An 11,881-nucleotide genomic window follows, 5' to 3' on the forward strand; every position below is an offset into this window, starting at 1 on the left:
TTAATGATTTGACCTTCACTCACAGTCTGTGGCTGTTTGTTATCAAAGTTGCTTTTGACTGTCTGCAGCTACATTTTGAACAAGTCTTAGCTTTTTAGTTACCCAGGAGTAATTATGGGTAATATTATTTGGTCAATGGCTACACTTGAAGTTATACGTATATGATTCTCATCTACTAAATATCTCTAAATATCAGCCTTTCATACAAGTGGATGGAACAGTGTCTGAAAACGGGTCAACGCTTTCGAGGGATGAGAGGAAGAAGGTGAGGGGTTGGGGGGAATGGAAATAAAAATAAAAGATTATTGAAAGCAAAGTGTACTAGGTAGGGCACGGCAAGGATCTCATTCTTCCATTGTGATAATTTCAAATGTAGCCACCGTGCTGAGTAAAGCAAGCAGTAGACATGTCTAGATATATTTGGTTAACAGGATCTCTGTAGGTATGTCTGTGTAGCTTTGGAGTGGGTTGCCCTTTATGTTACTCACAGAAGAAAGGCAGGAAACCCCACTGATCAACGCTTTCATCCACCCCGTCCCACTCACTTCCAAGAGACACACTCCAGAAATCAATCAAGTCGGAGTTTTGGATCGCAGGTGTAAGGATTTACAAAGGCATTCGCGGCCTGCCTCTCTCTAGAAAATTCACGGATTTTATTTTATTCTGACTGTGGTAAATTGACCTTTATTTGTCAATTTATCTGCTGCTCTTTGTGTGGAACCTGGATTGTAATCGTGTAGTTGAGGTCTCATGCTGGAGTGCTTAAGGGCGTCATTTTAACTCAACTCGCTGGGCAGGAAAGCCACGGGATTGAGTGCAATGCCGGTTTTACACCAGGCCCAATATTAATCTCCATTAACTTCAGTGAAGAGCAAAACCAGGCCGGGTGTAAAACTGCCGTTGCACCAGATCCCGTCAGTTTCCCAACGGGCAGATTAGGTTAAAATCGATCCCATTTGTCTCCATGCAATCCTATGTCTATGCAAACCCTCATACTGGTGTCACATCGCCACCCCTTGCTACACCTCCTCCCTCTAACCGTGCACCAATATTTACCTCACTATCGCCCAACCATCTCTCACCCCTCCAATCAGATAATCGGTCTGTCTCGAAGTCTCTGGCTCCCTTTGTTGTACTCTACCTCTTGCACTTGCGTTTGTTTCTGCTTCTTTCCTGACACTGAAGAGTGGTTGCATCAAATATTGCACCCAAGCTTCTCGGTAGTATTTTGATAGATACACAGCCAACATCCTTAGTTAAATCACCAGAAGATGCATGGCCTTGCTCCCAGACCAAATTTCCCTGCCTCTCCAAGAATATCTAATTAAGACCACTCTAAGGGAACCTGAGATAAAAAGTGAACATGCATGGAAATCCATCACCAGACTTAAGCATCCCCAAACCAAGCTTCTGAGAAATTCTATTTGCCTGATATGGAATACACACTCTCTGCCCACAGAGAAAGACTTCACTTACCTGGGCTTGAAGAACCTAGGTACAGGTTGGTTGGGACGCGTGTGTGTGATGGGGTCCTGCTGAAATTTAACAGCTGAAACCAAACAGTTTATAAGGAGACTGATAAGCTTTCTGATGCTTGTCCAACTAAGACCACACTACCTGTTAGGGCATTGTCTTGCAGGATTAAAATTCTACCCCTCCGGTTCCCCTCAATGAGCCAGGCTGGCAGGTCAGTCATCAACGGCAAGTTTGAATTTGAGTCCTATGGTCAAGGGATCAATTCTCCAACGCATTTATCTGGCCATTTCTGCTGGGACTCCAATGCTGATCTCTGATCTTCCAATATTGTGCCTAATCTTCCAGTATTCTATCTAATCTTCCAATATTGTGCCTAATCTTCCAATATTATATCTGATCTTCCAATATTATATCTAATCTTCCAATATTATATCTAATCTTCCAATATTGTGTCTAATCTTCCAATATTGTGCCTAATCTTCCAATATTATATCTAATCTTCCAATATTGTGTCTAATCTTTTAATGCTGCAATTCTTCATACAGTGCACCCTTCAAGTAAATACCTTTATTGATAACATCTTCAACATATATATATATTGTATGAAGATTACTCTCTGAATTATTTGTGATATTGGGAATAGCCTAACACCATACAAAGTGGAGTTATTGGGCTGTAAAGCATGAAGCTCCTGACAACTCAGCTGCTGAATCTCTGAATGAAGCGATGACCAACACTAATTTTCTCATATCATTCTGTTGCAGTTCACCGGTATTCCACCATGATTTCCAATATGAGAACAGTCCTGCTGTTCCTGGTGATCCTCTTCTTTGATGGACAACTTGGAAGCCCCTTGGACAGGGACTGGGACAGGGATATGACAATCCACAGCCCATGGTCTGCAGGTACAGATAGTTTTGTGCGAGATTTTGTGCTACGTGGTTTGCGTCTTCACTAAACAGAAGTGAGATTGCAGAATCACTGGATGTGCCGATTTTAACTTGTTTCACAAGCCGTTAATGGGGCGGTAACGGCCTCAAAATGGTTGCCTTACCGCCCCGTTAAACCAGATGATGCGGCCGGGGACATTTTGAAAGGGGCCTATCGATGGGCGCCCAAAGCACCCGCCTGTTTGAAGTGGTAAGTCCCTTTTAATATGCAAGTCGGGGTCTTAGGTCTGCCATTTTAGCTTGGAACTGGTTGGAGCGTGGGCCGTGAAATCAGTTCCACAGGCGTTCGAACCGAAGAGGACCAGCCAAGGTAAGCTTGCAATTCTCAGTTGTAAATTGAGCAGGGGGGTGCCCATCCAGGCCGCTACCACCCCCGAAGCCACCCACCCCCCACTCCCACCTCCGTGATCGCGACTGCCCCCCCCCAACCCCCACCTCCCCAAGCATTTACCCTGACAGCTGGGGCACCCCGATATTGGCCAGCCTTTAATTCAGCAAACTGCATCAGCACACCCGTTTGGCGCCCTACAGCTCGCCAGCCCAACACAAATGAGGTCAGGGCACCAAAATCGCAGCCACCTCATCGCCAACCAGCTGCCGTGCTTCACCCAGCTGGTCATTCAAAAATCCGGATGTATCCCAATGTGTCCTTAACTAGTTTTTTTGTTTAAAGTGGGGTCACCATTGCACATCGAGGTGAGAGATGGCGGTGTTGGGAAGCATTGACACTTTGCAGATTTTGCGCCCAGCATTAGTAAGGAAACTTCCATGGAACCTCTGACCCCAGCTGAGAAGCTGCACTACCACATTGTAACCAGCCCTGATTCTCCAACCCACACTTCCAGCGAACAGCACTCCCCCACTGGAGTTCAGGATTGCAGAATCGTTCCTAGTATTCCACAGAAAATGTGGCAGAGGTGTCGAATAAATCTCAACTACACTGCTCCAACAACATGCCACGACATAAGAAATGAAAGAAGTGTAGAATAAGCCAAGAGTTATGGTCTATCGAGCTTGCTCCTTCCACAGAATATTTACAGTGGGGTCTACTTTGCTTATTTAACCTGTTGAGGGAAAGTTCATCAGAATTAAGGGAATCAAGGGATATGGGGATGGGGCGGGAAAGTAGAGTTGAAGTAGAAGATCAGCCATGAACTTATTGAATGGGGGAGCAGGCTCGATGGGCCATATAGTCTACTCCTGCTCCTATTTCTAATGTTCTTAATTTTTCCATGACTCTCAATAATTATTGAGAAAAACTCCACCATATCTGTCCAACCCTTCGTGACTTCCATTCAGCCTTGGCTAGTTGCTTTTTACAGGTGACACTTATTTGGTCACAAAATTACAAGAACCAGCAGTGTCTGTGGGGAAACTCCCACCCTCAGTGGAGAACCACTTGCGGCGCCAGTATACTATGTCCATATCCTTGCAGCCTCTCTTACCGAGACTGCCGTTTTATGCAGCTTTATGCCGTGTACGTGCAACTATAGGACTGACTCCATCACTGGATGCTCTTAGTTAGGAATGGTGCTGGCAGGGAGCACAAGACAGGCAATTACGTGCCCGAAACCCGTGAAAATTATTGGCTGTGGGCCTGCGATTTCCTGACCTATGCTCTCAGTGAATGCTGCCCCTCGAGCGGAATCAGCCCTTATCTGTATTAGGAACTGTATTTTCATTCTATCTGCCTGGGCTGGAGTCAAAACCAGTTCTTGAACGTGAGAGGTCAATCTTCTGACTTGGCGATTTTACAGACTTGTAAATGTTTTCTAATTTGAGTATTAACAGCTAGATCATTGAAAGAAAAGAAAAGACTTGCATTTATACAGACCTCAGTTCGTCCCAAAGCGTTTTACAGCCAATGAAGTATGTTTGAAGTGTAGTTACTGTTGTAATGTAGGAAATACAGCAGCCAATTTGCACACAGCAAGCTCCCACAAACAGCAATGAGATAAATGACCAGATAATCTGTTTTTTAGTGGTGTTGATTGAGGGATAAATATTGGCCAGGATACTGGGGATAACTCCCTGCTCTTCTTTAAAATAGTGCCACGGGATCGTTTATGGGGGCCTCGGTTTAACATCTCATCCGAATGACAGCACCGCCAACAGTGCAGCGCTCCGTCAGTAGTGCACTGGGAGCGCCAGCCTAGATTATGTGCTCGAGTCCCTGGAGTGGGACTTGAACCCCCAACCTTCTTGACTCAAAGATGAGTATGCCACCCACTGAGCCACAGCTGACACCTAGAGGAAATAATCTTTCCCTATTCACTCTACCAAAACCCTTCACAATTTTACAAACCTCGATTAAATCTCCTCTGTAAACATAAATAGCTGACAAAGAAGTTTCACATGAGCACATTAAGCTCTGCTATATTTGAATAGCCCAATTTGAAGGTAGAGGAGCCTGTGATAACTGTGTTTGTGAAGACTGAAATAAAAACAGAAAATGCTGGAAACACTCAGCAGGTCAGGCAGCACCTGTGGAGAGAGAAACAGAGTTAACGTTTCAGGTCGATGACCCTTCGTCAGAACTGGAAAAAGTTGGAGATGGAACAGATTTTTAAGCAGGTGTCGTGGCAGGGAGAGGGGGGAGGGGAGGAAAGAACAAAAGGGAAGGTCTGTGATAGGGTAGAAGGCAGGAGAGATTAAATGACAAAAGGGATGGTGGTGTGAGACAAAAGGAGATGGTAATGGGGCAAGTAAAGGAAGAAAAGGTGTAAATGGGAACAGCAGAATCATCAACAGCTACCATCCGAAATTGTTTGTGAGGACTAAGTCTGTTTGAATGCGATCGATGTTACTCTGTACCTCACTTTTGTTTTTTAATAGTTGGTATCTTCGATCACCTGAACTCTGAGGTACTCCACAAGGGACCTGGTTTTCCCTGTTCCAGCCAAGCTTTGAGCCGGAGTTGGATAGAGCATCCCAAGAATCTTCTTTACATCCTCTTCAGAAAGCAGCTGGAGCACAGCTGGGAGCTGTGCAAAATCAAGGCCACCCTGAACAAGCTCCACTCACGGCCAACCAAGTTGCAGTTGGTGAAGAGGGAGAAAGATGTCTCCTCGTACAACTGGAATTCTTTCGGATTACGATACGGGAAGAGGCTGGTGGGCGGCGAGAAGAACTGAGAGAGACGTTTGCAGATGTTAATTACTCTGTGGGCCCTTGTCAACTGTAATATTTCTTATCTGAGATATTTTTAAATTTATCCCTTTGTTAATAGTCAGCGTCAGAAGGCATGCTAATTATTTCCTCTGTATCTTACAATACCAAACTTGATATAAAATATTAAATGAAGCTTGCGTTATGAGTGAATGTCAGTAGGATCAAAGCCTCCTCGCACACTAAAATTGACAGACCTCCCCCGCAAAGTGTGGTAACCAACGGCCCCTCCCCAATTACTAACAAAGTGAACATTTGAAACAAAGAAATAAGAGGCAAAAACCTGTCAAAAGTTTTCACTTGCCATCTTTCAGAAAGAAAGAAAAACTTGCATTTATATAGCACCTTTCACAACCTCAGGACATCTCGAAACGCTTTAGTCAATGAAGTATTGCCACTGTTGTAATGTTGGAAATGCATCAGCCAATTTGCACACAGCAAGCTCTCACAAACAGCAATGTGATAATGACCAGCTAATCTGGGATCCTTTACATCCACCTGAGAGCAGACAGGATCTCGGTTTAACCTCTCATCCAAAAGACAGCACCTCTGACAGTGCAGCACTCCCTCAGTGCTGTACTGAGAGTGCCAGCTTAGATTTTGTGCTCAAGTCTCTGGAGTGGGATCTGAACCCATAGCCTTCTGACTCAGAGGTGAGCATGCTACCTACTGAGGCACAGCTGTCACACAAGTAACTCAACAGTTCTGATACATGAGGCATAGGGTGCAGGCACAAGGTTCCTGCATCATGGTGGCTGTGGAAGTGGCAGTATAACTCTTGACCTGAGCCCAGCTGCAGCGGTGTCTGACCCTCCAATGGAAGCCACCTCACAAGTTCTTGAGCGTGGCACTGTGCAGAGTATAACTCCAGAGTGGTGCCAAACTGGGCTTATGAAGCCCGTGGAGAGTCCCTTGTACCACCTCGACGGGTGTAGTGAACAGGGAGCAGAGTTCTGCGTGTATGTGTAGATGCTCATGCGCACAGCTCTCTCTTGGTAGACAACATCCAGTTCACAGGTAGGGAATATAAGAGGGGTCTTGCTAGCCATATTATGCACTCTACAACTACTGGTCTCAGAACATGAGTGCTATATAACTGCAGCCTTAGGCTGGCAGCTCTCCCGTTTATGAGTTGTATCATTCACATCACCTCCCCAAACAACACACTACAGAAAAAAAAAGACAGACTTGCATTTATATAGCGCCTTTCATAACTTCCCAAAGTACTTTTTGAAGTGTAGTCACTGTTGTAATGTAGGAAATGTGCACAGCAAGCTCCCACAAACAGCAATGTGATAATGACCAGATGATCTGTTTTAGTGGTGTTGATTGAGGGATAAATATTGGCCAGGGATAACTCCTCTGCTCTTCTTCAAAATAGTGCAGTGGGAATCTTTTACATCCACCTCAGAGAGCAGACATGGCTCTAGTTTAACATCTCATCCGAAAGACGGCACCATCCGGCAGTGCAGCACTCCACTGGAGTGCCAGCCTAGATTTTTGTGCTCTAGTCTCTGTAGTGGGACTTAGAACCCACGACCATTCTGACTAAGAGGCACGAGTGCTACCCACTGAGCCACAGCTGACACAACTACACTTACATTAAAAACCTGTGTATTCCCTTGTGTTGGGAATGGCTGTTCTTACTTATAAATTAGTTACTCCACAAGATAATAGGGTTCATTTCAAAGACATGTATTGGCTTTCATACGAATTAAGCATACAATTATAGCTATTATATCTATTATAACTATCGTAACTATTATTACTAACAATCACACATATACAATGGTAATACTAATAATAGTTACACTGATACTCAGGGTCACGTTTACGAGACAAGGTAGCGGAGAATTCACCACATACAGGATTCGAGCTGGAGGGGATCTGTGGCCAGGCCTTACATAGAAACATAGAAACATAGAAGATAGGAGCAGGAGTAGGCCATTCGGCCCCTTGAGCCTGCTCCGCCATTCAATGAGATCATGGCTGATCATCCAAATTCAGTATCCTGTCCCTGCTTTCTCCCCATATCCCTTGATCTCTTTAGCCTTAAGAAATATATCTAACTCCTTGAATATATTTAATGAATTGGCCTCAACTGCCTTCTGTGGTAGAGAATTCCACAGGTTCACCACTCTCTGGGTGAAGAAATTCCTCCTCATTTCTGTCCTAAATGGCTTACCCCTTATCCTTAGACTGTGACCACTGGTTCTGGACTCCCCCGGCATCGGGAACATCCTTCCTGCATCTAGTCTGTCTAGTCCTGTTAGAATTTTATAAGTTTCAATGTGATCCCCTCTCATTCTTCTAAACTCTAGCGAATATAAGCCTAATCGACCCAATCTCTCTTCATACGTCATTCCTGCCATCCCAGGCATCAGTCTGGTGAATCTTCGCTGCACTCCCTCCATGGCAAGAACATCCTTCCTCTCGAATTCTGAAGTATTCACTCTAACACTCAACTTCTTATACCTTTCTTTCACTCTATCTACGTGAGGATCTGCATGTTTCAAATTATTACCTCGTCCAATTAGCTGCAATAACTTCAGTTTTAAGAAGAAGAATTCCCCATAACTTGACTCACACTCCCTAATTTCCCATGGCTGGGGAGTCTAGAACCAGGGGTCAGAGTCTCAGAATAAGGGGTCGGCCATTTAGGACTGAGGTGAGGAGAAATTTCTTCACTCAGAGGGTTGTGAATCTTTGGAATTCTCTACCCCAGAGGGCTGTGGATGGGCAATCTTAGATCTGGTCCTGTGTAATGAGACAGGATTAATAAAAAATGTCCTAGTAAAGGATCCCCTTGGAATGAGTGACCATAACATGGTTGAATTCCAAATTCAGTTGGAGGGTGAGAGTTGGATCTCAAACCAGCATACTAAGCTTAAATAAAGGAGACTATGAAGGTATGAGAGCAGAGTTGACTAAAGTGGACTGGGAAAATAGATTAAAGTGTAAGACGGTACATGAGCAGTGGTGTACATTGAAGGAGATATTTCACAACTTTCAAGAAAAATATATTCCACTGAGGAAAAAGGGGCATAAAAGAAAAGACAGCCATCCGTGGCTAAGTAAAGTAATAAAGGATAGTATCCGACTGAAAACAAGGGCATATAAAGTAGCCAAATCTAGTGGGAGGATAGAAGATTGGGAAGCATTTAAAAGCCAGCAAAGAATAACTAAAAGATTAATTAAGAAAGGGAAGATAGATTATGAAAGTAAACTAGCAAAAAATATAAAAACAGATAGCAAGAGTTTCTACAGTTATATAAAAAGAAAAAGGGTGGCTAAAGTGAATGTTGGTCCCTTAGAGGATGAGACCGGGAAATTAGTGGTGGGGAACATGGAGATGGCAGAAACGCTGAACAAATATTTTGTATCAGTCTTTACAGTAGAGGACATTAAAAATATCCCAACACCGGACAAACAGGGGGCTATAGGGGGGGAGGAGCTAAACACGATTAAAATCACTAAGGAGGTGGTCCTCGGTAAGATAATGGGACTTAAGGCGGATAAATCCCCTGGACCTGATGGCTTACATCCTAGGGTCTTGAGAGAAGTGGCGGTGGGGATTGCGGATGCATTAGTGGTAATTTTCCAGAACTCCCTGGACTCAGGAAAGGTCCCAGCAGATTGGAAAACTGCTAATGTAACGCCCTTATTTAAAAAGGGAAGTAGACAAAAGGCTGGAAACTATAGACCAGTTAGCCTAACATCTGTGGTTGGTAAAATGTTGGAGTCCATTATTAAGGAAGCAGTAACAGGACATTTGAATAAGCATAATTTAATCGGACAGAGTCAGCATGGTTTTATGAAAGGGAAGTCATGTTTGACAAATTTGCTCGAATTCTTTGAGGACATAACAAACAGGGTGGATAAAGGGGAACCAGTGGATGTGATGTATTTGGACTTCCAAAAGGCATTTGACAAGGTGCCACACAAAAGATTACTGCACAAGATAAAAAATCAGGGGATTGGGGGTAATATACTGGCATGGGTGGAAGATTGGCTATCTAACAGAAAACAGAGAGTTGGGATAAATGGTTCATTCTCGGGTTGGCGATCTGTGACTAGTGGTGTTCCGCAGAGGTCAGTGCTGGGACCCCAACTCTTTACAATCTATATTGACGATTTGGAGGGAGGGACCGAGTGCAACATATCCAAGTTTGCCGACGATACAAAGATGGGAGGGAAAGCAGTGAGTGAGGAGGACATAAAAAACCTGCAAAAGGACATAGACAGGCTAAGTGAGTGGGCAGAAATTTGGCAGATGGAATATAATGTTGGAAAGTGTGAGGTTATGCATTTTGGCAGAAAAAATCAAAGAGCAAATTATTATCTAAATGGAGAGAAACTGCAAAGTGCTACAGTACAAAGGGATCTGGGGGTCCTGGTGCATGAAACACAGAAGGTTAGTATGCAGGTACAGCAGGTGATCAGGAAGGCCAATGGAATCTTGGCTTTTATTGCAAAAGGGATGGAGTATAAAAGCAGGGAAGTCTTGCTTCAGTTATACAGGGTACTGGTGAGGCCACACCTGGAATACTGCGTACAGTTTTGGTTTCCATATTTAAGAAAAGATATACTTGCTCTCGAGGCGGTTCAGAGAAGGTTCAATAGGTTGATTCCGGAGATGAGGGTTTGACTTATGAGGAAAGGTTGAGTAGGTTGGGCCTCTACTCATTGGAATTCAGAAGAATGAGAGGCGATCTTATCGAAACATATAAGATTGTGAGGGGGCTTGATCGGGTGGATGCGGGGAGGATGTTTCCACTGATGAGTGAGACTAGAACTAGGGGGCATAATCTTAGAATAAGGGGCTGCCCTTTCAAAACTGAGATGAGGAGAAACTTCTTCACTCAGAGGGTAGTAAATCTATGGAATTTGCTACCTCAGAGAGCTGTGGAAGCTGTGACATTAAATAAATTTAAAACGGAGATAGACAGTTTCCTAGCTGATAAGGGAATTAGGGGTTACGGGGAGCGGGCAGGGAAGTGGACATGAGTCTAGGTTCAGATCAGCCATGATCCTATTGAATGGCGGAGCAGGCCCGAGGGGCCGTATGGCCTACTCCTGCTCCTACTTCTTATGTTCTTATGTTCTTATGTTCTCAGTCGTTGAGTATATTCAAGACAGAGATCGATAGATTTTTGAATATTAAGGGAATCAAGGGATATGGGGACAGATCAGGAAAGTGGCGATAAGGTAGAAGATCAGCCATGATCTTATTGAATGGCGGAGCAGGCTCGAGAGGCTGAATGGTCGACTCCTGCTCCTATTTCTTATGTTCTTATATCTATGGCAGATGCCTTTTCAAGGCTAGAGCTAACAGAAACAGTTTAGTGGCCTCTCCTTATCAGTAAAGAAAACACTGTTTGATCGGAATCCCTTTTACTAACTGAACATTGTTAAAAGAAACTCACTTAAAAGCTAAAGTTAATATAAAGCATTAACCGTTAACCCTAGACCAATAGAAAGTCATGGATAAGGAAGATAGTTAGGCCTGTCTAAATCCAACCATCAAGCAAGATCCTATGGCTCCTTTATTTCAGTATCCAAATACACCTCTTAAAAATAACATTTATAGATAACAAACACATAGGAAGTTCAACAATTCTTAAAACAAAACACGGAACTTCACCCATCCCATTGTCCAATACCTTTAATAACTTTCCCCGAGACACACATCCTCTACCTCAAAGGCCTCAGCCTTGCCTTCTGCTGGAGGCTTCAGTCCTTGACTTGGGCATTAAATTGCAATATTTTCTGAGTGTCCACACATGTTTGGCGTGTTTGCCCAGCGCCCCTTACCATAGTGTGTATGCATGCATGCGGCGTGCGTGCAATCCCACATGCGTGGTCACGGTTCTTGATCTTGTGTACATGTGTGACATCCGGCTATTGGGAATCCATTACCGTCTATCAATGAAATGGAATGTTTACCACGGGACACTGAAACGCTTTAAGTCATCTAAACTTGAGTTCAGAAACATGAGTGTGGGATCCGAATATAAAAACAGAGCTTTTTTTTTGTTAATTTGTTTTATGGAATGTGGGCGTCGCTGGCATGGCCAGATTTATTGCCCATCCCTAATTGCTCTTGAGAAGTTGGTGGTGAGCTGCCTTCTTGAGCCGCTGCAGTCTGTGTGGTGAAGGTACTCCCACAGTGCTGTTAGGGAGGGAGTTCCAGGATTTTGACCCAGCGACGATGAAGGATTGGTGATCTACTTCCAAGTCAGGATGGTGTGTAACTTGGAGGGGAACTTGGAGGTGGTGGTGTTCCC

General features: G+C 44.1%; 1 protein-coding gene across 1 annotated transcript; it reads left to right on the forward strand.

Moving 5' to 3' along the window:
* The first annotated feature begins 2,000 nt into the window (after window positions 1-2,000).
* LOC147105056 (uncharacterized) lies at window positions 2,001-5,723 on the forward strand. The gene is made up of 2 exons (XM_086011740.1): window positions 2,001-2,381; window positions 5,262-5,723. The coding sequence occupies exons 1-2, from the start codon at window positions 2,258-2,260 to the stop codon at window positions 5,558-5,560; spliced, it is 423 nt and encodes a 140-aa protein (XP_085867866.1). The 5' UTR covers window positions 2,001-2,257; the 3' UTR covers window positions 5,561-5,723.
* Window positions 5,724-11,881: the final 6,158 nt, after the last annotated feature.

This window comes from Somniosus microcephalus, chromosome 18 (assembly GCF_052327205.1).
Source record: "Somniosus microcephalus isolate GS21.2 chromosome 18, FLI_Smic_1.0, whole genome shotgun sequence".
Taxonomy (NCBI): Eukaryota; Metazoa; Chordata; class Chondrichthyes; order Squaliformes; family Somniosidae; genus Somniosus; species Somniosus microcephalus.

Coding starts and splice junctions, on each gene's coding strand:
- LOC147105056 (XM_086011740.1), top strand. CDS start 2,258: ATGATTTCCAATATGAGAACAGTCCTGCTGTTCCTGGTGATCCTCTTC. Junction 2,382..5,261: donor CCACAGCCCATGGTCTGCAG/GTACAGATAGTT, acceptor GTTTTTTAATAG/TTGGTATCTTCGATCACCTG.